Source organism: Rhinolophus hipposideros, assembly GCF_964194185.1.
Source record: "Rhinolophus hipposideros genome assembly, chromosome: X".
In the NCBI taxonomy this organism is placed as follows: Eukaryota; Metazoa; Chordata; class Mammalia; order Chiroptera; family Rhinolophidae; genus Rhinolophus; species Rhinolophus hipposideros.
In genome coordinates, this window is record NC_138046.1 from 1,068,479 (window position 1) to 1,092,069 (window position 23,591).

General features: G+C 37.3%; 1 protein-coding gene across 3 annotated transcripts in view; it reads left to right on the top strand.

Annotated features, from left to right (window-relative positions):
• The window catches only part of PHKA1 (phosphorylase kinase regulatory subunit alpha 1), a 73,546-nt gene that overhangs the window by 11,373 nt on the left and 38,582 nt on the right, over positions 1-23,591 (top strand). For all 3 annotated transcript variants that reach the window (XM_081042330.1, XM_081042331.1, XM_081042332.1), the window contains 9 exons: positions 5,454-5,536; positions 6,605-6,685; positions 12,884-12,982; positions 14,016-14,162; positions 15,132-15,185; positions 16,801-16,923; positions 20,067-20,162; positions 21,077-21,184; positions 23,282-23,360. In XM_081042330.1, coding sequence (XP_080898456.1) covers positions 5,454-5,536; positions 6,605-6,685; positions 12,884-12,982; positions 14,016-14,162; positions 15,132-15,185; positions 16,801-16,923; positions 20,067-20,162; positions 21,077-21,184; positions 23,282-23,360 — 870 coding nt within the window. The remainder of the gene's footprint in view (positions 1-5,453; positions 5,537-6,604; positions 6,686-12,883; positions 12,983-14,015; positions 14,163-15,131; positions 15,186-16,800; positions 16,924-20,066; positions 20,163-21,076; positions 21,185-23,281; positions 23,361-23,591) is intronic.

Consider the following 23,591-nt stretch of genomic DNA (forward strand, 5'->3'; position numbering starts at 1 on the left):
TGCTTAGAGGGGAATGTGTATAAAAAGAAAGACCTCAAATCATTAATTTAACCTTTCATCTTAAGGCACTGGAAAAAAAAAGCAACCTAAACCCAAAACATGCAGAAAGAATGAAATAATAAACATTAGAGCAGAAATTAATGAAACAGAAAGAAAAAACAGTAGAGAACATCAACAAAACCAAAATTCCATTCTTTGAAAAGATCAACAAAACTAACAAACCGTTAGCTAGATTGACCAAGAGAAAAAGAGAGAGGACTCAAATTACTAAAATCAGGAGTAAAAGATGAGACATCACTAGAACCTTACACAAATCTAAAGAATTAATACTATGAAAAAAATAAATAATAATAATAAAAAAGAATTAATACTATGATTAAATTGTTTACCAACAATTTTGATAATTTTAATGAAATAGGCTAATTCCTAGAAAGACACAAACTACTGAATCTGACTCAAGAAGCAAAGGAAATCTGAATACATCTATCATAATGAAAAGAATTAGTAATACAAAAACTGCCCACAAAGAAAATCCCAGGCCTACATAGTTTCACTGATAAATTTTACCAATATTTAAAGAATAACTAATAGTTATTTATAAACACTTCCAAAAAATAGAAGAGGAAGAAACATTTGCAAACTCATTCTATGAGGCCAATATTATTCTCACACCAAAAACCAAAGGCATCACAAGAAAATTATAGACCAATAACTCTTACGAACACATATTTTTAAATTCTCAACAAAATACTAGCAAACTGAATCCAGTAATATGTAAAAAGGATTATACACTACAACCAAGTAATATTTATCCCAGCAGTACAAAGTTGTTTAAACATTTGAAAGTCAGTTACTGTAATACATCATGTCAATGCAAAAAAGGACAAATCCATACAGTCATCTCTCTGGACACAGCAAAAGCATTTGACAAATCCAACACCTTTTTATGATAAAAATACTCAACAAATAAGAAATAGAAGGAAACTTCTTCAACCTGATAAAGAGCACCTACAAAACCCACGATTAATAGCATAATAGTGAAACAATATTTGCTTTCTCCCCTAAGGTCAGAACCAGACAAGGATGTCAACTCTTGCCACTTATATTTAGAATTCTACTAGCAGCTTTGGCTAGGGCAAATAGGCAATAAAAAGAAATTAAAGACATCAGATAAAGGAAGAAGTTTAACTTTCTCCATTTGTAGATGATAAGGTGTTAAATATAGAAATCCTAAGAAATCCACTTAAATATACAAGTTCAGGAAGGCAGCTGGGTAATGTCAATATGCAAAAATCAATTGTATTTCTACATACTAGAAGTGAACAATTCAAAAATGAAATTAACCAGAAGCTAAACATTAATGAATGCCAACTATAATTTTATATATATAATGTGATGGCTCAGTGTGAGGTGGGAGGGATAGTGGATGGGGGGAGGGGGGTTCACAGTGTGAGGGATATAAATGATGAACGTCTAAGTATTACCTTGTCTTGTACACCTGAAACTAATAAATAAATAAATAAAAATGAAATTAAAATAATTTCTATTACAATAGTGTCAAAATGATGCACTGAAGAATAAGTTGGACAAAAGTAGTGTAAAACTTGTACTTTGAAAGCTAAAAATATTGAAAAAATTAAAGATCCAAATCAATGGAAAGCTATCCTATGTTCATGGATTGGAAGACTTATTGTTAATGGCAATGTTCCCCAAATTGATCTGTTGATTCAACAAAATTCTTATCAGAATCCCAGCTGTCTTTGCAGAAATTGACAAGCTGATCCTAAAAGGATATGGTAATTCAAGGAAACTGGAATGGCTAAAACAATTTTGAACAAGAACAACAAAGTTGGAAGACTCACACTTTTTCATTTCAAAACTTATTACAAAGCTACAGTAATCAAAACATTCTGCTGCTGTCGTAAGGATAGGCATGTATTAGCTGTGACAAGTAAGTTCCCGAGCTCATCCTAGAAGAAGTGCTACAGACCTCATTGCTGAATATCAGTACAGTCACCTTCAAACTACTCCCCTTGGGGAGCTATGCACTGAGACCAGTGCCTAGTCCACCCTTCAAAGCAATTTTGGAACTCTTTTTCTGGAATAGTCATCAGAGCTGTCATCGTATTACCCTTGATGTCCTGAATGTCATCCAAATGTCTTCCTTTCAATATGTTCTTTATCTTCGGCTAAAGAAAGAAGTCATTGGGGGCCAGATTAGGTGAGCAGGGAGGGTGTTCCAATACAGTTATTTATTTACTGGCTAAAAACTCCCTTACAGTGTGGTGTGAGCTGGTGCATTGTCGTGATTCAAGAGCCATGAATTGTTGGCAAAAAGTTCCAGTCATCTAGCTTTTTCACTCAGCCTTTTCAGCACTTCCAAATAGTAAACTTAGTTAACTGTTTGTCCAGTTGGTACAAATTTATAATGAATAATCTCTCTGATATCAAAAAGGGTTAGCAACATCTTTGCAACAAGTTCATGAACTTAATTGTCAGACCTTGTAGAGTAGCACAGTAGAATTTAGAGCCCAGAAATAAACCATCAAATTGTGGTCAGTTGATTTTTAACAAGGATGCCAAGATAATTCAATGGAGAAAGAATGGTTTTCTCAACAAACGGTGCTGGGAAAACTGGATATCCATATGCAAAAGAATGAAATTGGACTTCTTCCACACACCATAAACAAAAATTAACTAAAAAATGAATCATAGACCTAAATGTAAGGGGAAAACTCTACAACACTATTAATCTGCGAGGGCTGCCATAATAGAATACCACAGAACGGGTGACTTCAACAACAGAAATTTATTTTCTCGTGGTTCTGGAAGCTGGAAGTCCCAGATCCAGATGTCAGCAGGGCTGGTTTCTGGTGAGCCCTCTCGCCTTGCAGACAGCCACATTCTCTGCTATAATTTTACATGGCCCTTTCTCTGTCTGTATGCATCCCGGATGGCTCCTTATAAGGATACCAGTCCCTACTGTATTAGAGCCCCACCCTTGTGACCTCATTTAAACTTATTTGCCTCCTTAAAGGCCCCCTGTCCAAATAAAGTCACATTGGGGGTTAAGGCTTCAACTAAAGAAAAAATTAGTAAATTGGAATTGGTTTACCATGTTTCCCCGAAAAGATGTAGCCAGGCAATCAGCTCTAATGCATCTTTTGGAGCAAAAATTAATATAAGACCCAGTATAATATATAATATAATATAATATAATATAATATAATATAATATAATATAATATATAATATAACACTGGTCTTATATAATATAATGTAAGCCATGTTGGGCTTTCCCCAGCCCTATCTCATTACACCTCTGTGCACTCACCTGCATACCCTCTGTTCTACAAGTGGTGTCTTGGCTCCACAGAAGGGACAGGATCCAGAGGTCCTGCATGTTGTGGTCTTGCTTCAAGAGACAGCTTTTTCTCCTGTGGTTAACACAGTGGCTTAAGATCGTTCAGTAAATAATTGTCCAACATCTACTGTTCTGTATTGTTTAATACCATTCACAATACTATGAGATATTTTTAGAGACTGCAGATATAAATAAGATATGGTTCCTACCTTCCACTGAGGTACGGATGTATCTATAGTACAGAGTAAAAGATGAGATCATAAGCACAGGAAAATTAAAATTCTATGTAGTACAGAAGAGGGGAATCATGACAGTATCATGGAGGAGATAGAATCTGAGCTGGGCCTTGAACAGGGTTTCAAGATGTGAAGGAGGCTGTTTAAACAATATCATGAGTAAAGGAACACATGGTAGAAATGGGTGGCATTATATGGTATATTATTTAGTTAAGTGTGGTACAAGTTTAAGAGAGATTTATACCTGGTTTCTCTCAGTCTTTGTTCAAGCAGTTTGGCACAGAGCTGACAAGATGAGGCTAATGTGCAATATTTCTGTCTATCTTTGTTCTTCTCTATCCAAGAGGTTAACGTCATTACTGCTATTCTGACAGCCACGGGTCAGGACGAGCTTACAATCTGATTATACAGATTATATGGTTCCTTTTAGTTCTAAAGGTACAGTTCTGTGGTTTAAAGTATCTGCCAATAAATCAAAGTTTTAAATGCAAAAAAAAGAAAAGAAAGAAAATATAAAAGTCCCAGAAACATTCATGGGATAAAACTTTTCAATAAAAGTTTTTGAGAAGAAAATTAGACTGTAATTCAATTCAAGGCTCAAACAAGTTAGGAAAAATACTTGCAACAGATATGATGGCCAAAAGGCTAACTTCGTAAGATTCGTGAATCTATCAATAGCAGAAAGACCAGTGATTCAGTAGAAATTGAACCGTTCATAGGAAAAACATAATATACATAAATCTGTGACTCAGCAGTTATACTTCTAAGAATTTATCTTGATATACTGGCGCATATGCAAAAAAGACACACACACACACACACACACACACATTCATTGCAGCATGGATTGTGGTGATAAAAGATTAGATGTGACCTAAATGTCTTTCACTAGTGAACTGGTTATCTGAGCAGCCATTCAGTGGAAAGCTGTGTAGCCATAAAAAAAAAAAGAGGCACGTATATTTAAAATTGTCTCCAAATTATGTATGAAAAAAGCAAGGTGCAGCATACTATGGTACCAGTCTTTGTGTAATTTTTATATATGCATAATATAGCTCTGAAAAAATAGAGGAAACTAGTGAGGATTGTTTCCTCCAGAAAAGGGATTTGGCAGCGTGGGAATGGTGTGATTCCAGGTGGAAGACTTTCACTGTATACCTGTTGGTATTTCTCTCAATCGAGGGATGGAGGGAGGGGAAAGGAGTGAGGACTTAGTTTTTAAACAAAAATGGGTTATACTGTGCACACTGGGAAACAGTATGGCATCTTGTTCAGAAACTCAGTCTCTGAAGTGAAACAGAAGTTGGTAGTCAGTTGAGTCCTGGTTCCACTATTAGTTTCATGACCTTAGGCAAATAACCTCTCTAAGCTTCATTGAGAAAACAGGTACCCACCTCTTAGGGATGCTGTAAAAATTAAGTGCGGAATTCATGCAAAACACTCCATTTGTATGCTGTAACTATCTTTGTATAGCTTACATTTAGAATAATTATCATTTGTACTCCCAAAACGTGCTTTTAAGTTCTCCTTAAAATCATCATCTTTGTCTACTTCTTGCTTAGTGTTTAGACTTCCTCCAACTCGCTTTTGAAATATTTGTCTTTTTTCAGATGCCAATGTTTGTACATTTAAACATTATAAATTGTTACCTATAGAATTAGGAGTCTGAGACTTTCTACTAAAACCTACAAACAATGGTTCAAATTCTTCCATGTTAAAATGTGCTGCTATGTCACTTTGCTGAAGACTAGCCTATGACTGATTTTGTCCTTTGGCGGGTCCGTCACTGTAGCTGCCGCGAAAGCCTGTGGGGATCGTTGAGCAGGACTATGTCTTTATTCTCTTTTTCCTCAGGCCTTCATATCATCCACAGCCTCGATGAAGTCAATTTCATACAGAACCTTGTGTTTTACATTGAAGCTGCATATAAAACTGCTGTGAGTATTCATTTGGTAATATATTTTAAACATACGGTGACTTTAAAATACTGGGCAACCCATTCCTTCGCTTAATGCTGCCCCTTGTAGTGAAGCGATCTGTAAGACTTCTGGCAAGATATTTATTAATTACAAAGGGAAAAATCGTGATAGGAGAATGGAATAACCCTGAAGGCAAGACTGGAGGAACTGTAACTAATTGGAAGAGACTAAGGAAGCATGACAAATGCAGCATGGTATTTTGGGTTAGGTCCCAGAATATAAAGAGGCTATTAGTGGAAAAATTGGTGAAATCCTAATAAAGTTCGTAATTTGGTTATTGCTATCATACTGATGTTAATTTCTTAGCTTTGGCAATTGGACTATGGTTATGTCAAGTGTTAAAATTATGGGAAGCTGAGTGAAAGGTATATGGGAACTCACTATACTATTTTTGCACCTTCTCTGGAATTCTAAAGTTATTTCAAAAGAAAAAATGTATTACAAGTAATTTTAAATGTTATCAAGAAGCCATATAGAACTATGGTTAAGAATGTAGGCTTTGGAGTGAGAGGACTTGGACTCTAATGCTAGTTCTGTCACTTATGAGCTGTGCATCCTTGGGTGACTCAGTTAACCTCTCTTTGCACCTCAGTTTTGTCCTGTATAAAATGTAACGATTAAGGAAGATAATAGTGTAAGGTGCATAGGTTACTGCATGGTGCATTGTCAATGCCACTATAGAGTACAATTAGAATGGATGTTTAAGGTAAAATACTGGGGTGTGGTTTAGGCTCCATTTCTTAGACCACCTGTGTACCCTCTTTAATGAACAATTTTGAGAAGTGCTTCCCTAGATGGACTGACCAAGTGTCCAGGAGGCCTCCAGCTTCTTGGCGGCCCCACTAGAATTTAAAGCTACTGGGAAAATATGGTGGCATTCCAACTCATTGGCATCTCCTTAGTAAGCATTATGAATGCACATAATAGGACAAACTAGCTCTGTATGCCTTTTTCTCAAGGGTTGTGCATGTGGTAAGCATTTGGCAGTGATGACTTGCTAATGGTGTGTGGGTTATTTTATGCCAGGACTTTGGGATATGGGAACGTGGAGACAAGACCAACCAAGGGATCTCAGAATTGAATGCCAGTTCAGTTGGAATGGCCAAGGTAATTTTTCTTGCTTGTTTGTCCCAGGGATAGGGTAAGGAAGTCTGGTACTCCTTTCCCGTAGATAAAGGTGTAATGTGACTGTAGACCATCATCAAATTACTTGTTTTTTTAACCCACAGGTGAAATTCTGATTCTCCCATAGAACTGTAAACATGTAGGTGAAGACTTCACTCTAGTTCACTCCAGATTTGTAGCATTTCTCTACTTATACAGCCCACAAGGACTTCAGAGAACATGTCTTAAACTAAACTTATCATCTCTACCATTACAAAAACAAACAAAGGGAGGCTTTTGCTCCTTCTATACACCATTTGACAAAGCTTCATATCAGGAAACCATTTCTCAATCCTCCACAACCCACACTCTCCTGCAACCCCATGCCATTATCATCATTATTACCTTTCCACTTGGCGCCATCTTTTCTTTCCCACTGCCCCTGCCTTAACTCCAGCTCTTATCTTTGGAGACAGCAAGAAGGCATAAAATAGGATAGCAAGAATAGGATCAAACATATCCATTATAACAGTAAATATACATGACTTAATTTGTTTCTCCTACCAAAAGGCAAAGACACAGATTGATTTAAAAAAATAAAAAAGGAAAAAAGGAAATCCAATCTATACTGCCTATAAAAGCTCTAATATAACAAATTGATTTAGAAAGATTAAAAATAGAAGGATGGGCAAAATCTGGCCAACTGTGAATATGAAATGAAGTCGAATCCAAAGCAAAAAGTATTACATGGAACACAGAAGACAAAGAAGGTCAAGATAGAATTTTAAAAGGCACAGCCTAAAATGAGAAAGTGGCTGGAATGCAGTTTCAATTAATAACAGAGCAAAATGTGTTAGAAATACAAGTCAAAATAGAAGCAGTTATACGGGGTTAGTTTAACAAAAAACATTGCCAGGCTATGACAGATGAAATAAACCAAAAATAAGATCACAGAAAATTTAATCTATACAGTATAATTAATGTCGTTGAATTAGTAAATATATATGGAGCTTTACACCTACAAAATATTTATCCCCTGGGTAAGTTTTTTCTTTTAATGTATCTTTAATTATTAAAGTGGTACACGTATTTTCTTTTCTTTTTTTTTTTATTTTATTAGTTTCAGGTGTACAAGACAAGGTAATACTTAGACGTTCATCATTTATATCCCTCACACTGTGAACCCCCCTCCCCACATCCACTATCCCTCCGACCTCACACTGAACCATCACATTATATATATAAAATTATAGTTGGCATTCATTAATGTTTAGCTTCTGGTGTACAATGCCATGATCGTATTTTCAATTTAAAGTTCAATTTAAAAAATATAAATCCCATTATTCTTCTGTGTCACGTGATTTTCTAAACTCAACAATCACATATTTCACTGAACAGCATAGCCAAACTTCCTTCCATATCATTTCATACTGATAATCTAATCCATTCTTTTCAGTTGCTGACAGTATTTAATAATTCCTCAATTGATAGAATTGCCTCCATTTTTTATTATTCCAAATAATGCTTTAGTGAGAATCCTTGTACATATATCTTGGTGAACTTGCATAAATGTCTTTGTAGGATAGATTCCTAAAAGTAGAACCACTGGGTTAAGGGATATACACTTTAAAGTAGCCCTCCAAAATAATTTCCACCTATTTCATTTCCCCCCTCTGTATATGATGGATATATGCCATTATGTGCCAGGTGTTCCATTTTCCTCAAACCCTCACTAATTCTGGATATTATCAGTACTCTTAAATAATTTGACTTAAAAAAATTGTAACGACTAAAACTTTACTTTTTATTTTCAAATCATTTTACACTTAGAGAAAAGTTGCAAGCTTTGTGCAAAGAATTTCCATATATCCTTCATCCAAGCTCCCCACTTGTTAATTTTGCTCTATCTTCCTGTTTATATGCATACATACACACAAGTTATTTTTTCTGAACTAGTGGAGGGTAAATTGCAGATGTGATGCCCCATGTCTCCTAAATACTTCAGTGTGAATTTCCTCAAAGACTCTCCCATAACCATGGTACAATCATCAAAATCAGGAAATGAACACTGGCGTCATACCACCACGCAATCCATAGACCCCATTCAAATTTCTTTAATTGTCCCAATAATGTCATTTGTGGTGGCAAAAAAATATCCCCTTGTGATCCAGGATTCAACCCAGGACAGCGTGTTATATTTAGTTTTAATGTCTCTTAGGCTTCTTTGATCTTCAGACTTTACTTGCCTTTTATGCCCTTGGCCTTTTTTAAGAGTACAGTCCCTCAATTTAATTTTGTGTGATATTTCCTCATGATTTTATGCAATTTGTGCATTTTTGGCAAGAATACCACAGAGATGATGCTGTGTCCTCAGTGTATTATCAGGAGGTACATGATACAGATTGTCCCATTACTGTTCATGTTGACTTGGATGGCTCCATCAGTGTGGTGTCTGCTGCATTTCTCCACTGCAATTTCCTATTCCCCCCTTGTAATTAATAGGTATTTCATACCAAGCCAGCTTCTGCTTACTCTTTAGGTCTCAGCTTATACATTATCCTAAAGATGAAGTCAGTTATGTCTCATAATTGAGGAACTACAAATAACTAATGAATACTTGAAACAATGTTAGCAAATGAATGCAACAGACACATCATTTTTTAATATCAAATTAGGAAAACTTCATAAGATAATACTTTGCATTAGAGAAGGTACTGTCATACACTGCTGGTGATAGTTACATTGGTATAACTTCCATGAAAAGCAATTTAGCATTATGTCTTAAAAATGGTTCATAACCTTTGACCCAGTGATTCTAATTCAGGGAATTACCATATTTTGCTGTGTATAATGTACACCAATGTTTTTGGCCCAAACTTTCAGGGAAAAAAATCTTTCGTTTTAATTTTTTTAAATTAAAGTTTATTGGGGTGACAATGGTTAGTAAAGTTACATAGGTTTCAAGTGTACAATTCTGTAATACATTATCTATATATCGCATTGTATGTTCACCACCCAGAGTCAGTTCTCCTTCCATCACCATAATTTTGACCCTGTTTACCCTCATCATTTTAATTTTTTAATTCAAATTTTTATTTGTTTATATTAAGATGCTTGTTTTTTGTATTACAAAGGAATTTTAGCATTTATTTTTAACATATTATGGTACAAGAAATTTTATGTGATAAATAATTGCAAAACACAAGAACAGATATAAGGTACAAGAAATTTTATGTACCTGTAACAAATTTACGATATTTACATATCATAGAAGGCCAAGGACTCTTTGTCCTTGCAATTTCGTTTTAAGTTCCATAAAACCAATTATCGTATTCCAGGATATTATTTTGCATATGGATATCGTTATTGATTTCTAGAGTTACACTTTTAACTCGTAAGCATAAATAAAAGAATTAAAAACATTTATACAGATACGGAATTAATACTACCCATGTAGAATGTGCATCCTTATTTTTCCCTCACAAATTTGGGCAAAATGTGCACATTATATTATACTTGGCAAAATACGGTAATTCTTAGACAGTAACTCAAAATGAAAATAAAGAATTATTCTGTTAGCTCAACAACATTTAAGACTCCACTCTGTGCCCTGCTGTGTGCCAGGTACTGGTGAAAACACAATTCCTGACCTTGAGGAATTTATAATTTTAGCAAGAGATGTTTATCAAAACTCTGCTTGTAATAGCACACAATTAAAGGCAACCTTGATTTCCAACAATCGGTAAATGGTAAACTTCATCACAGCTATATGAGAGAATGTTATGTTGAAATGGAGTTTTTTTTTTTGGGGGGGGGGGTCCAACAGGATTTTTTTTTAATTTATTGGGGTGACGATTGTTAGTGAAATTACATAGATTTCAGGTGTACAATTCTGTATTACATCATCTATAATTCTCATTGTGTGTTCACCACCCAGAGTCGGTTCTCCTTCCATCACCATATATTTGATCCCCCTTACCCTCTGGTAACCACTGAACTATTGTCTGTGTCTATGAGTTTTTTCCTTTGTTTGTTTTGTTTGTTCATTTGTTGCTTATTTTATATCCCACATATGAGTAAAGTCATATGGTTCTTATCTTTTTCCATTTAACTTGTTTCACTTACCATGATGCTCTCCATATCTATCCATGTTATCACAAACGGCAATATGTTATCTTTTTATGGCTGAGTAATATTCCATTGCATATACATGTACCATATCTTCTTTATCCAATCATCCATCAGAGGATGCTTATGTTGTTTCCATGTCTTGGCCACTATGACTAATGCTGCAGTGAGCATAGGGGTACATATATCTTTAGGAATAAGTATTTTCAAAATATTCAGAAGAGGGATTGCTGAGTCATATGATAATTCTATTACTAACTTTTTGAGAACCTCTACACTGCCTTCCATAGCGGCTGCACCAATCTGTATCCCCACCAACAGTGTATAAGGGTTCCTTTTTCTCCACAGCCTCTCCAATGCTTGTTACTATTTGTCTTTTGATGATAGCCATTCTGACTGGAGTAAGGTGGTATCTCATTGTGGTTTTGATTTGCATTTTTCTTATAGCTAGTGATGTTGAGCATTTTTAAATCTATCTGTTGTTTATCTGTATGTCTTCTTGTTGAGTTGTATGAATTCTTTATATACTTTGGATATTAGCCCCTTATCGGAGGTGTTGTTTGCAGATATCTTCCCCATTCTGTTGGTTGCCTCTCTGTTTTGTTGATGGTTTCTTTTGCTGTGCAGATGCATTTTAGTTTGATGTAGTCCCATTCATTTATTTTTGCTTTTCCCTTGCCTTTGGGGTCAAATTCATAAAATCTTTTCTGAGACCAAGGTCTGTAAGTTTAGTGCCTATGCTTTCTTCTATGCAATTTATTGTTTCAGGTCTTACATTCAAGTCATTAATCCATTTTGAGTTAATTTTTGTGTATGGCATCAGAGATAGCAGTATAGTTGCATACTTTTGTGTGTGCTTTCCAGTATTGCCAACACCATTTATTGAAGAGACTTTCCTTTCTCCATTGTATGTTTTGGCTCTTTTGTCAAAAATTAGCTGCCCCATATATGTGTGGGTTTATTTCTGAGCTCTCAATTCTGTTGCATTGGTCTGTGTGTCTGCCAATGTCATGCTGTTTTGATTACTGTAGCTTTGTAGTATAGATTGAAGTCAGGGAGTGTGTTATACCTCTGGCTTTGTTCTTTTTTTCTCAGAATTACTTTGACTATTCAGGATCTTTTGTGGTTCCATACAAATATTGAGATTTCGTTGTTGTTGTTGTTGTTGTTGTTGTTCTATTTCTGTGAAAAATATCATTGGAATTTGATAGGAATTGCATTAAATCTGTATATTGCTTTAGGTAATATGGCCATTTTAGCAATGTTAATTCTTCTAATCCATGAACATGGAATATCTTTCCATTTCTTTATATCTTCAGTTTCTTTCAGTAATGTCTTCTAGTTTTCAGTGTGCAGGTCCTTCGCCTCCTTTGTTAAATTTATTCCTAGGTATTTTATTCTTTTTGTTGTGATTGTAAATGGGATTTCTTCATTTGTCTTTCTGATATTTCATTGTTAGTATATAGGAATGCAACAGATTTTTGTATATTAATTTTTTAATCCTGTAACGTTACTAAATTTTTTTCTTGTTTCTAATAGTTTTTTGGTGGTGTCTTTAGGATTTTCTGTGTAAAGAATCATGTCATCTGCAAAAAATGAAAATTTGACTTCTTCATTTCCAGTTTGGATGCCTTTTATTTTTTTCTCTTGCCTGATTACTCTGGCTACGATTTCCAGTACTATGTTGAATAGCAGTGGTGAGAGTGGGCGTCCTTGTCTTGTTCCTGATCTTAGGGGGAAAGCTTTCAGTTTTTCACCATTGAGTATGTTAGCTGTGGGCTTGTCATATATGACCTTTATTATGTTGAGGTATTTTCCTTCTATATTGAATTTGTTGAGGGTTTTTAATCATGAAAGAATGGCTACAACCTCCATCTTAACTGTCTCTGGGACAATTTGGGAAGCAAAGACCAGTTCAGAGGCCCCCGGGAATAAAGAATGTTATTGTATTTTCTGTTCTTCTGAATAGATTCAAAATGACATTATGTGCGTTGATATGATACTCAGGTACAAGGAGAAAAAATATACATCTTTCTAATGCTGAAGTTGACTTTCTTTCTTTGCTCCTCACAGGCAGCCCTGGAAGCATTAGATGAACTGGATCTGTTTGGTGTGAAAGGTGGGCCCCAGTCAGTTATCCATGTCCTAGCCGATGAAGTGCAACACTGCCAGGTAAGAAAATAACAGACCATGTTACAGAAAATGTTGTTCTTACCCAGAATCAGACTTAACATGAACTTGAGAATAAGGAGACTTGAATGAGAGTACATAATCTTATTTCTTACCATGTGCCCAAAATGTCTTATCATGAATAACTATGATGTACACCTGAAACTAATGTAATATTGAATGTTAGCTTTATTTTAGTAAAAATCTTTTTTAAATGTCTTAATCAAACATCCTATACTGAGATAAGACTGATATAGCATGAGCTGTAACATAGATCATAGTTCTGTTCTCTCACGCAGCGTTATAACGGGATCGCATCATAGTTTATGGAATTCTCCACTGTTGTCATAACAAGAGTCTCTGGGCTCTGCTCCTGAGTATCTCCTTTTCAAAATATAGCAAGAGAACAAGGGTGTTATTTTTTTTTATTTAAGTGTTCTTGATAGTCGCTCTGAAACGTTCTCTTGTCCCAGATTGGCTCTAGGATTAGATGTTTGGAGATTAGACTGTTTAAGTGGTAAATGCATATCTTCAGTTTTGTTTAAGATCACTCTCTGTATTGAAAGAGTAATGTTCTTCTCATTGGTGAGATGACTTCTTCTCTTTTTTCAAACCCTGGTTAGACACTCATTGTGTGAATACAAACTCACCTTCTAATTTCAAAACCACAAAATTTTCCATGGAAAAGATAAATGTCAGTGGTATAGGAGCTGAGCCTTCTCTTTTCCTCTTCTCAGCAGCTATGTTTTCTCTGAGCTTTATGCTTAAATAGCTGTTAATGGAGCAACAGGATTGTAGGTGGGATTGTGATGTTAATCTTTATCCATTAGCAGCTGCTTAAGAATCAGGATTGGAAAGCATTGAGAGAAGGGGTAACTCAGAGAAATAGCTAGTTTTCTAAGTGCTCAGTGTTGAATAATGTGTAGATTTTCTTCTGAATGATCCTCTTCTCCATAAATCTTTTGAAATGAAATCTGTTAGTTTTATAACCCAGAATTATTTACTCATGTGCCACATTTGCTTTCCTTTCTCTTAGTCTATCCTCAATTCAATACTCCCCCGGGCTTCAACATCCAAAGAAGTTGATGCTAGTCTACTTTCAGTTATTTCCTTCCCAGCCTTTGCTGTAGAGGATAATGAGTTGGTGGAGATCACAAAACAGGAAATCATCACCAAGCTTCAGGTATGTCTATATATGCCTTTCTTTAGGGCTCTGACTTACAGGGGAAATTAGTATGTTTTGGGGTCTTGAGAATGACCTGTGTCAGTGATGTAACCAGGTGATTAGGGTTAATATTACCAGTAATAATGCATATTGACACCATGTACACCCCGAGACAGTACAATAAGAGGTGCATAGCACCTCTGTGCTATCCTTCCCAGCAAGGCACAACCTCAACCTAATCATGAGAAAGCATCAGACAAAACCAAATTGGGGGGCATTCTACAAATAACTGATGAACACGCTTCCAAAGTGACAGTTTTTAAACAAGGGAAGAATGGGCAACTGTCACAGGTTGAAGGAGACTAAGGAGACATAACAACTAAATGCAGTGGGATCCTGAATCAGATACTAGAACAGAAAAAAGCCATTAGTGGAAAAACTGGTGAGATCAAAGTAAGCTATGTACTTGGGTTAACAGTGTTGTGCCAAGGTTAATTTTTTAGTTTTGATGAATATTTTGTGGTTATATGACATGGTTAATATAAGGGGACAGTGGTTGAAGGGTATACGGGGATTGTATTGTTTTTGCAAGTCTTCTGTAAGTCTCAGATTGTCTCCAAATTTAAAATGTATTTTCTTTTATTAAAAACAAGCCTGTTATCTCTTATGAGCCATGTGAGCAGGAACACACAGGTTAATAATTGGGCTGTCACAGACTTACCCTATGGGGGAAAGCCATGCAGAGGATAATATTAGGAACTCTGCTTTAGGGAAGAGCATGTAAGTTAGCCTTTACTTGAAATCACATTGCTGAAACCAGTTTCTGGGGCTGGGCTGTTATCAGGGTTTTTAAATTATTATTTTTAAAATATTGTGCCTGTATTGGCGATAGGTTGGCACATGTAGCTGTTGCAAAGGACGTATTTCTGTTTAATTATATACTGGACCAATGAGCATGCTTCTGACCTTTTTTCTCTGCATTCACAGGGTCGTTATGGTTGCTGTCGCTTTCTACGAGATGGATATAAAACTCCTAAAGAGGTAAGTTTCTTCTCCCCAAAATGAGTCCAAGGTAGAATGGTTATTACCACCTGTAGCCTCATTCAGAGAAAATACTTACCTCACTGATGGTACTTAAAATAATCACTAAGCAGGATATCAGTAACTGATGTTTGCTACCTTTGTTGGGCTTAGTTGCCAAGTTCTGTTTGTTAGCCTTTCTGGATTAAGTAAGATAGAGGACGGTGTAGTCCTTCCACCTCTTGCAGTTGGTTGGTTTCAGAAAGAGATACTGATGGATGCTTAAATCAGTGGATGAAAGTTTAGGCCGAAACAATATTTGTATCTTCCCCCCCTCAAAAAAATATTTAATAATTATAAAGGGAAAAATCTTGTATCCGTAGATCTTTCTGGCCCCTTTACACTTTTTGCAGTTGATTAGTTCTAAATAGTTCTTGATCTAGAAAAGTTAACTTCCTTTTGCTATACTTGTCAAAAGTTCTTGGCAATATCAGTGGAGAAAATTAAGTATTATCAAGAGAATGAATGGTCAATAACAAACTTTCTTTGGCAATGTAAACATCATTTAAGGTTGAGATTTGGTGATTGAGAGCTATTGTAATTTTTTTTTTTTTAATCATCGAGCTCAAACTCTTCTGGTCTTCTTCTCTTCAACTTTATTCTTTTTTTTTTTAAGATTTTATTGGGGAAGGGGAACAGGACTTTATTGGGGAACAGTGTGTACTTCCAGGACTTTTTCCAAGTCAAGTTGTCCTTTCAATCTTAGTTGTGGAGGGCGCAGTTCAGCTCCAGGTCCAGTTGTTGTTGTTAGTTGCAGGGGGCGCTGCCCACCATCCCTTGCGGGAGTCAAACTGGCAGCCTTGGGTTGAGAGCCCACTGGCTCATGTGGGAATCGAACCGGCAACCTTCAGAGTTAGGAGCACAGAGCTCCAACCGCCTGAGCCACCGGGCCGGCCCTTCAACTGTATTCTTTATCCCTGTTGACTTCTGCCCCTACCAATCTACCAAAATTATGCTCTGAAACACTATCAAAATCTTCTAAGTGACCAATCCAGTAGCCTTTCCTCAATCCTTATTCTTGACTTCTCTGTAGTACATCACTGTTACCTATCCCTGTGTCCTCTTCAAATTCTTGTTCTATTTTAATATGCACAACACTACACCATCCTAATTCTTTTCCTCTTTCTGTCCTTCACTCACCAAACTGAGGGTTTTTCAAGATTCTGTTCTTTGGCCATTCATTCGTTATATAGGTACTACATCTATAACTCATGCTCTGTGCATCACCTCAATGAGGATGATTCCCAAACCCTAACCTCCCAGTGTCTTTCTAAACATTTCTGCTTGTATGTTCTGCTGCTATCTAAAACTTAACAAGTGTAAAACCAAAGTCGAGTTTATTACAGATTAATCTCACTTCTTAATACATCTGCCTGTGCTGTCATTATTGTCCCAGTTCTGCTCGTTAGAAGTCACATCACAAAGTACTTGCTAAGGGAGAGGAGTATGTATGTGCTCTGCCTTCTCTGAAACAAACTATCAGTGCTAAAAGGCTGTATTGCAATAGCACTGAACTGAAGGTGCACGTCTGACCTTGGAGTGATAAGACAGACTTTGTTTATTATGTTTCTACTAGGATCCCAATCGTCTATACTATGAACCAGCTGAACTGAAATTATTTGAAAACATAGAGTGTGAATGGCCATTGTTCTGGACGTACTTTATCCTTGATGGGGTCTTCAGTGGCAATGCAGAACAGGTAATGCTCTGGGGAAAGAGCTTTTCAGCAGAATGTTCTTATTGTGTCTTCCTCTTTCAATTAATGGCTGTACCAACCCTGTGTCCAAATGGAAGTCTTCCTTAATAGGGAGGAGACAGAGTATCTTCTAGTGACTAATACCGTGTTTCCTCGAAAATCAGACTTAACCGGAAAATAAGCCCTAGCATGATTTTTCAGGATGACATCCCCTGAATATAAGCCCTAATGCGTCTTTTGGAGCAAAACTTAATATAAGACCCGGTCTTATTTTCAGGGAAACACGGTAGTTGAGGGCACTAGATTAGGATTTGAAAGACCTGGCTATTCCCATCACTTAGACTTGGCTTTTAACAAATGGGAAAACAAAATGGCAAGCCCTGTCTACTTACCACAGTCATTAGAGGTACTAGAATGTATTTCCTGACTTTGTATGTCTTTTTCAAAGTAAATCTTGGATATGATGTTCTCACTTTAGCGAAAAAAAGGAAAACCAAAACAAACAAAACCCAACAATCCACTCATACTCTGTCTTCACCCCTGAAAACACAGTCATTGTTGCTTTTTTAGCTACATGAATAAAGTAGTTTAGAAATCATCATTGGAAAGCAGTGAGATTGGGAAACTTAGTCAAGGAAGCTTAGTGTCAGGCATTCTACAAATTGGCTATGGTCTAAACTTGGACATAAATCCAATGGATTTGGGAGTCACTTATTCTTGGCTACATAAAATAAATTTTGTGTAATTTAAATGCTTTGGCCAATATTAATCTGTAACTGCCAATATGAGTTTGAATAATAGGGTTATACCAAAGTTTCAGGGACCACAAAGTACTATTTTACTCAAAATTTTAGTAAATTTATATATATATATATTTGGTCCGGGAAGATTATTTTTTTATTTTTTTATTTATTTGTATTACATCATCTATAAATCCCATTGTATGTTCACCACCCAGAGTCAATTCTCCTTCCATCACCATATATTTGATACCCCTTACCCTCATCTCCCTCCCCCCACCCCCTTACCCTCTGATAACCACTAAACTATTGTCTGTGTCTATGAGTTTTTGTTTCTCATTTGTTTGTCTTGTTCTTTTGTTGTTTCAGTATATATTTTTTAAACATTTTTTAAAAAATAAATTTTATTGGGGAATATTGGAGGACAGTGTGTTTCTCTAGGACCCATCAGCTCCAAGTCGTCCTTCAATCTAGTTGTGGAGGGCACAGCTCAGCTCCAAGTCCAGTCGTTGTTTGTTTTCAATCTTTACTTGCAGGGGCCACAGCCCACATCCCATGGGGGAATTGAACTGGCAACCTTGTTGTTCAGAGCTCGCGCTCTAACCAGCTGAGCCATCAGGCTCCCCCTAGAGTGTACTTTTTTGAGCAAGCAATAATAAAAATAACCTGCCCTATTTTGATTACTCTGTTTTGATTCTACTGTTTTTCTCAGTCCTCAAATTCCATAAAATGGTTTATCAAAAACTTTGCTTCCTCAGAAAAAGATTTATTTATCAAATATGCCTACTATGTAGAAAGCACATTCAGGGGTTGTTTTTTTTTGTTTGCTTGTTTGTGTTTTTTTGTTTTATTTTATTTTATTTTATTTTATTTTTACATCCCTCACACCGTGAACCCCCCTCCCCCCATCCACCACCAAGGGGTTGGTTTTTTTTTGAACTTGGGAGTAAAAAGAGTTGGAAGAGCTGGATTCTTTGATTTTTCAGCTTCACTACTAACCATTGAGTAACCCAAGTGTTGCCATTGAATTTGGTTTCTCTGTACATAAGATGAAAATAGTTTTTCTCTCTTCAGTGAAGAAGAAGACATCCCTAAAGTTTGTTGAATTTCATAGATAAAGACATGCTGTAAGTGCAAGGTACAGTCAGTTCAGCTGTAATGAGACATAAAAGTTCTTAGAAAATCACCATGCTGTGCATATTTAGAAATAAAAACTACAGGGCTTATAGGGAAATAGGGTTGGGGCATAACCTTAAAAAGTTGGTCTGAAATACATACAAAATGATAGTACCCTAATAAGAACAGCATCACAGCTTTATACATGTTAAGTGGGTAAGAAATACATACATAAATACCACAGTAGATATGGCAGTTGTACTTTGAAAAAGAGCTGCAATTTGCTTGTGGATATATGCACCCATGTTTCTACCCGCTCACTGGGGCTCCCATGCCTGCCACCCTGTGTGCCAGAGAAAGAGAACAAAAGGCAGCTAGCAAAAGAGTGAGAGAAAAGATAAAAAGAACAGAGAAGAAGAATAAAAACAGACCGGGGAAAAAGAGGGGAAAATTGAAGAAAAGGGAAGGCATAGAGCTAGCTATTCAGGCCATGAGCAGCGTGGCAGTTTTGAGGCAGTGGAAAGAGGGTCATCTGAAACAGATGGAAAGTTGTAACAGCAAACATGGATGGGTGTGGTTCGTTGTCTTCCTGAGGTGTGTACCTGGGTGTTTTGTGTAATCTTTCATGCCTCAGTTCAGCTAAATGTGTTCTCAGTCGAAATGGTGCATGAGCATATGTGAAATTCATGTTATGCTCAGATTGTTCCCTAATATACCAAATGCATTGGAACAAATTTGTGTTTTTGGAACAACTGTTATAGCAGAACTGACTGTATATTTTTTCTACCATAAATCACAGTGTTTTTATCCTTTTTGTGTATTACTAATATACAGCCAATTGTTAAGCAAAAAATGTAAACTTGACCAAACTAGAAACTTAATTTGGCAGGTAAAATACAGTTTTAAAAGCCGGTATATGTAAAGTGAAGAAACTATGTCAAAACAGGCCTGTGGAGGCAGGCTGACTTGGGTTCAAGTCTGAGCTCAACCTTGTACTCGCTGTGTGCTCTTCCATAAATTCCTACCTCTATCAGCCTTAATTTCCCTTTTAAAATCCTATAATTACATGTGTAGCTCCTAGGATGGTTATTAAAATGAAATGTGTTAAAGCATGCAAAACTCATAGCATCTGCCCTACAATACATAGCATTTAATAAATGCTACCTCCCCTCCTTCTCCCTCTTACTCAGTGAACACATTCCTTTGCGAGAGGACCTTCTTTAGCTACAGCCCTCCCCTAGATTCCCAAAGGGAACTCTCCATAGATGTTTTTCTCCCTTATACGTACAGGTGCAAGAATATAGAGAGGCTCTGGAAGAAGTCCTCATCAAGGGCAAAAATGGAGTCCCACTTCTGCCAGAGCTGTACAGTGTTCCTCCTGACAAGGTGAGCTAGACAGTGCCGTACCATGGCGCCGGGGAAGAGGAGCAGTACTTCCAGGGGACTGCCTCGTTTCTGTCGAATAATTTTTACCATCTTCTGATTTTTGTGTTCTAAAACTTTGTCTTTAGGTCTAGGATAATAAAAATATAACTTTGTTCCTTTCAAAATAAATGGTTAAAGCAGTCTCAGTGACGGCATTGTTACGCAGCAAGACCAGGGTGAGACCAGGCCTTACAGTGCTAGTTTCCTGGGTAAACACGTATCCCCAGACTCACCAAAATGCATACGTTAAACATGTACCACCTTTTGCTATGGCAACCATTCCTCAATTTAAAGAAACGAAATGAACTGTTCAGTGATCAATTTTTTTTTAAAAAAAAGACCAAATCTTAAGCTTGAGAATGATACAGAGATCAATGGGCAGAACCAGTGGGATGTTCTGTGTGAACTCTCAGGATTTGGTAGTCTGTGCTTTGAGACCAGTAATCTGGGATTGTTTGAATAGATCTCTCCTGGAAAATGAAACATGTCTCCATTTTCCCACAATGCTGGTTGGGAGTACCGGTGTACCTCCCGTGGGAGAGACATAGTCTTCCATTCTGGTGCAGATGGGTGGGATAAGCTCCTACGACATCACCAGCATTATCCAAGAGCTTGTTGGAAATACAGATTCCAGGCCTTCCGCACACCTCCTCAGTCAGAATCCACCTTTGGGCAAGCTCCTCAGCTGATTTGTGTCCACGTTACAGTTAGAGGAGCACTGCCCCAGACTCGAGTCGTAGTGCTTGACTTTTCAGTGCTTTGCATTTGTGACTGTTTCATAGGGTATGAGTCACAGTCCAAACTCAGACTTTTTGTTGTCTAGTCTCTTAAAACTCTTACCCTCCATGTGGTATCTTTATCATATTTTCTTTTAGGTTGATGAAGAATATCAAAATCCTCACACTGTGGACCGAGTCCCCATGGGCAAGTTGCCTCATATGTGGGGCCAGTCTCTGTACATCTTAGGAAGCTTGATGGCAGAGGTAAGGGGAAACTTCAAGCCTCTTCCCCTTTTCTCCTGCTTTACTCACCATGATAACCAAATTTGTTTGTAGCTCATTCAATCTGCTGCCTTTTGTATCCTGCCTTAATTATAGATTCCTTCCCCCCCACACCCCCGGGCCTTAGAGTGGGAGCATGGCCAGTCCTTGACAAAAATCTTTCTCTCTGGCAACCACGTCCCTCACGCCGCCCAGGGCTTCCTACCGTAGCACTGTACTTGGAGCTGCTCTGGGATCAGGCCCTGCATCTTTTCCTTCGAAACGCCCCCTAGTGCCTTGCCTGGTGACTGATGCATGCAGTTGTGCTAAGATAGTAAATGACTGGTAATGGATTTCAGTGCGAACTTTTCTAAGCAACGTAATGTTTCATTCTTTAGTTGAAAAAACTGATGAGATCATTTTAGGTACCATGACAAGTGTTTGGGACCATCACAGTTTTTATTTGTTTGTTTCTTGGTAAGGGACTCTTTAAATGTTTCTTATATTAAATTTTGCTGAGACAGCTCTTAATGAGGCACTGGGGAATTCCTTATTTTCTGTCTAGCTTATTGGTGACATTTTGAGCATATAAGGGCTCTCTTTCTCAAAGCTTTCCAGATTTATAACGCAGGCTCCTAGAGGATGCCAGGTGGGACTTAGCTGTCCTTTCTGCGCCAGACTCTTTGACCTATTTATATATGACTGTTTATTTCCTGCAGCTGTTTTTGTTTGTTTTTGTTTTTTCCAGTTGTATTGAGTTATAATTGACATATATCACTATGAGTTTCAGGTTTACAGCATGACAACTGATGGTCGGTTGGCGCCAATCCAAAGCCAACAGAAATCCCCAGTGAGAAGGCCTTGAAGTGAGGTGGCCCTGGGTTGAAGCAGCCATGGGGTGAAGTGGCCATGGGGCCCCACTTCAGCTAGACAGCTCTGCTTAGACAGCTCTGCCTGCTCTGCTCCTCTCTGGTCCGAGGAGATGTCTTTGGTGTTTCATTGTTTCAGCTCCAGCTCGGAAAAGCATTCTTTAGTGGGAACGGAAAGTGTACTCTCCGAGCTGGGGGGGAGCTGGCTTATACAGAGAGAAGCCCCACACCCTGGCCCCTGATTGGTCTGTCCTCATGCAAATGAGGACTCCAAACCGTCATAGCTTGATTGGTCCAAAAGGCACTGTCCTGATTGGTCAGAATGTGGAGCCGCTCTGATTAGTTGGTGAAGATGTTGATGGGGAGATAGCTGCTCGGCTCTGATTGGATGGGGAAAGCCTCAGTCCTATTGGTTGAAATAGGATTCCAGGAACCCCTTTATAAGGGCTGGCTCTGCGGGCAGGAGCACAGTGTGGGAGGCAGGCAACTCAGTGCAGGTTCACCCTGAAGAGCGGTTCCCCTGAGGACCCTGTTTAGAAATGCCTGCTGGGCTCTGCTTTTCAGTTTCAGCCCAGTGAGCCACCAGGAGCCCTTCTTGGTAGGTGTCTTGTTTCTCAGGGTCCACAAGCATAAAGGTTTGATTATCTGTAGTTGACATTATGAATGTGGCAATAATGGGCAGAATGATTTGTTTAAATTAATCCTTACCCAGTGACTTTCTCATTCAATTAGAATAAATGCTATGGAAAAAAGGAGGTTATGAATGGTATTCTTAAGAGAAAAATGGGTAAGTTGATCACATTTCATCAAGGACAGAAACTCAAGTCAAAAGATATCTGCTAGGTAGAAGGCATAGGAGATACATGAATAAAGGAGAAATCAATAGGACTAATGAGTTAAGTTATTGATAATAAATGTTATGATCTGGTTGTCTAATCATGTACATCCAGAGAAGGTGGAGGTGCAACTAGAAAACTTCCTGTTTATCATTTATACCCTATCTATTTCCAAAAAGGATTTGTGGCAGCCACTAGAAATGAACTCCAGATAAAATTAATTTGGATATGAATTCAGGAGTTCAAACATTTTCACACAGTGAAGGTGTTTGTTTCCTTTCCATACCTGCCTCTTATACGTTATGGTACAGGGCTATGACACTGGTATGTTGTTTCTCCTTAAACATTAGCTTTTTGTGAGAGAAATAATCTGTCTTTTTATGGTTTTTCTTTAGGGATTTTTAGCTCCTGGAGAAATTGATCCTCTGAATCGTAGGTTTTCTACTGTGCCAAAGCCAGATGTTGTGGTTCAAGGTCTGTATTCTGATTCCCATCAGCAGAAACTTTATATTAAAGGTCTCATTTGGCCACTAAATGATGACTGTATTCTTTATCATGCATTTTGGTAGGCTTCAAAAAGTATAAAATGAACTCGGTTCTGTTTGGTTTCAAAATTGTTACTAATCTTAATTATGAATAAATGCTTAGCAAATGATATTATCTGACACTGTGAACCACTCCTTACTTCTGGAAACACTTTTCATT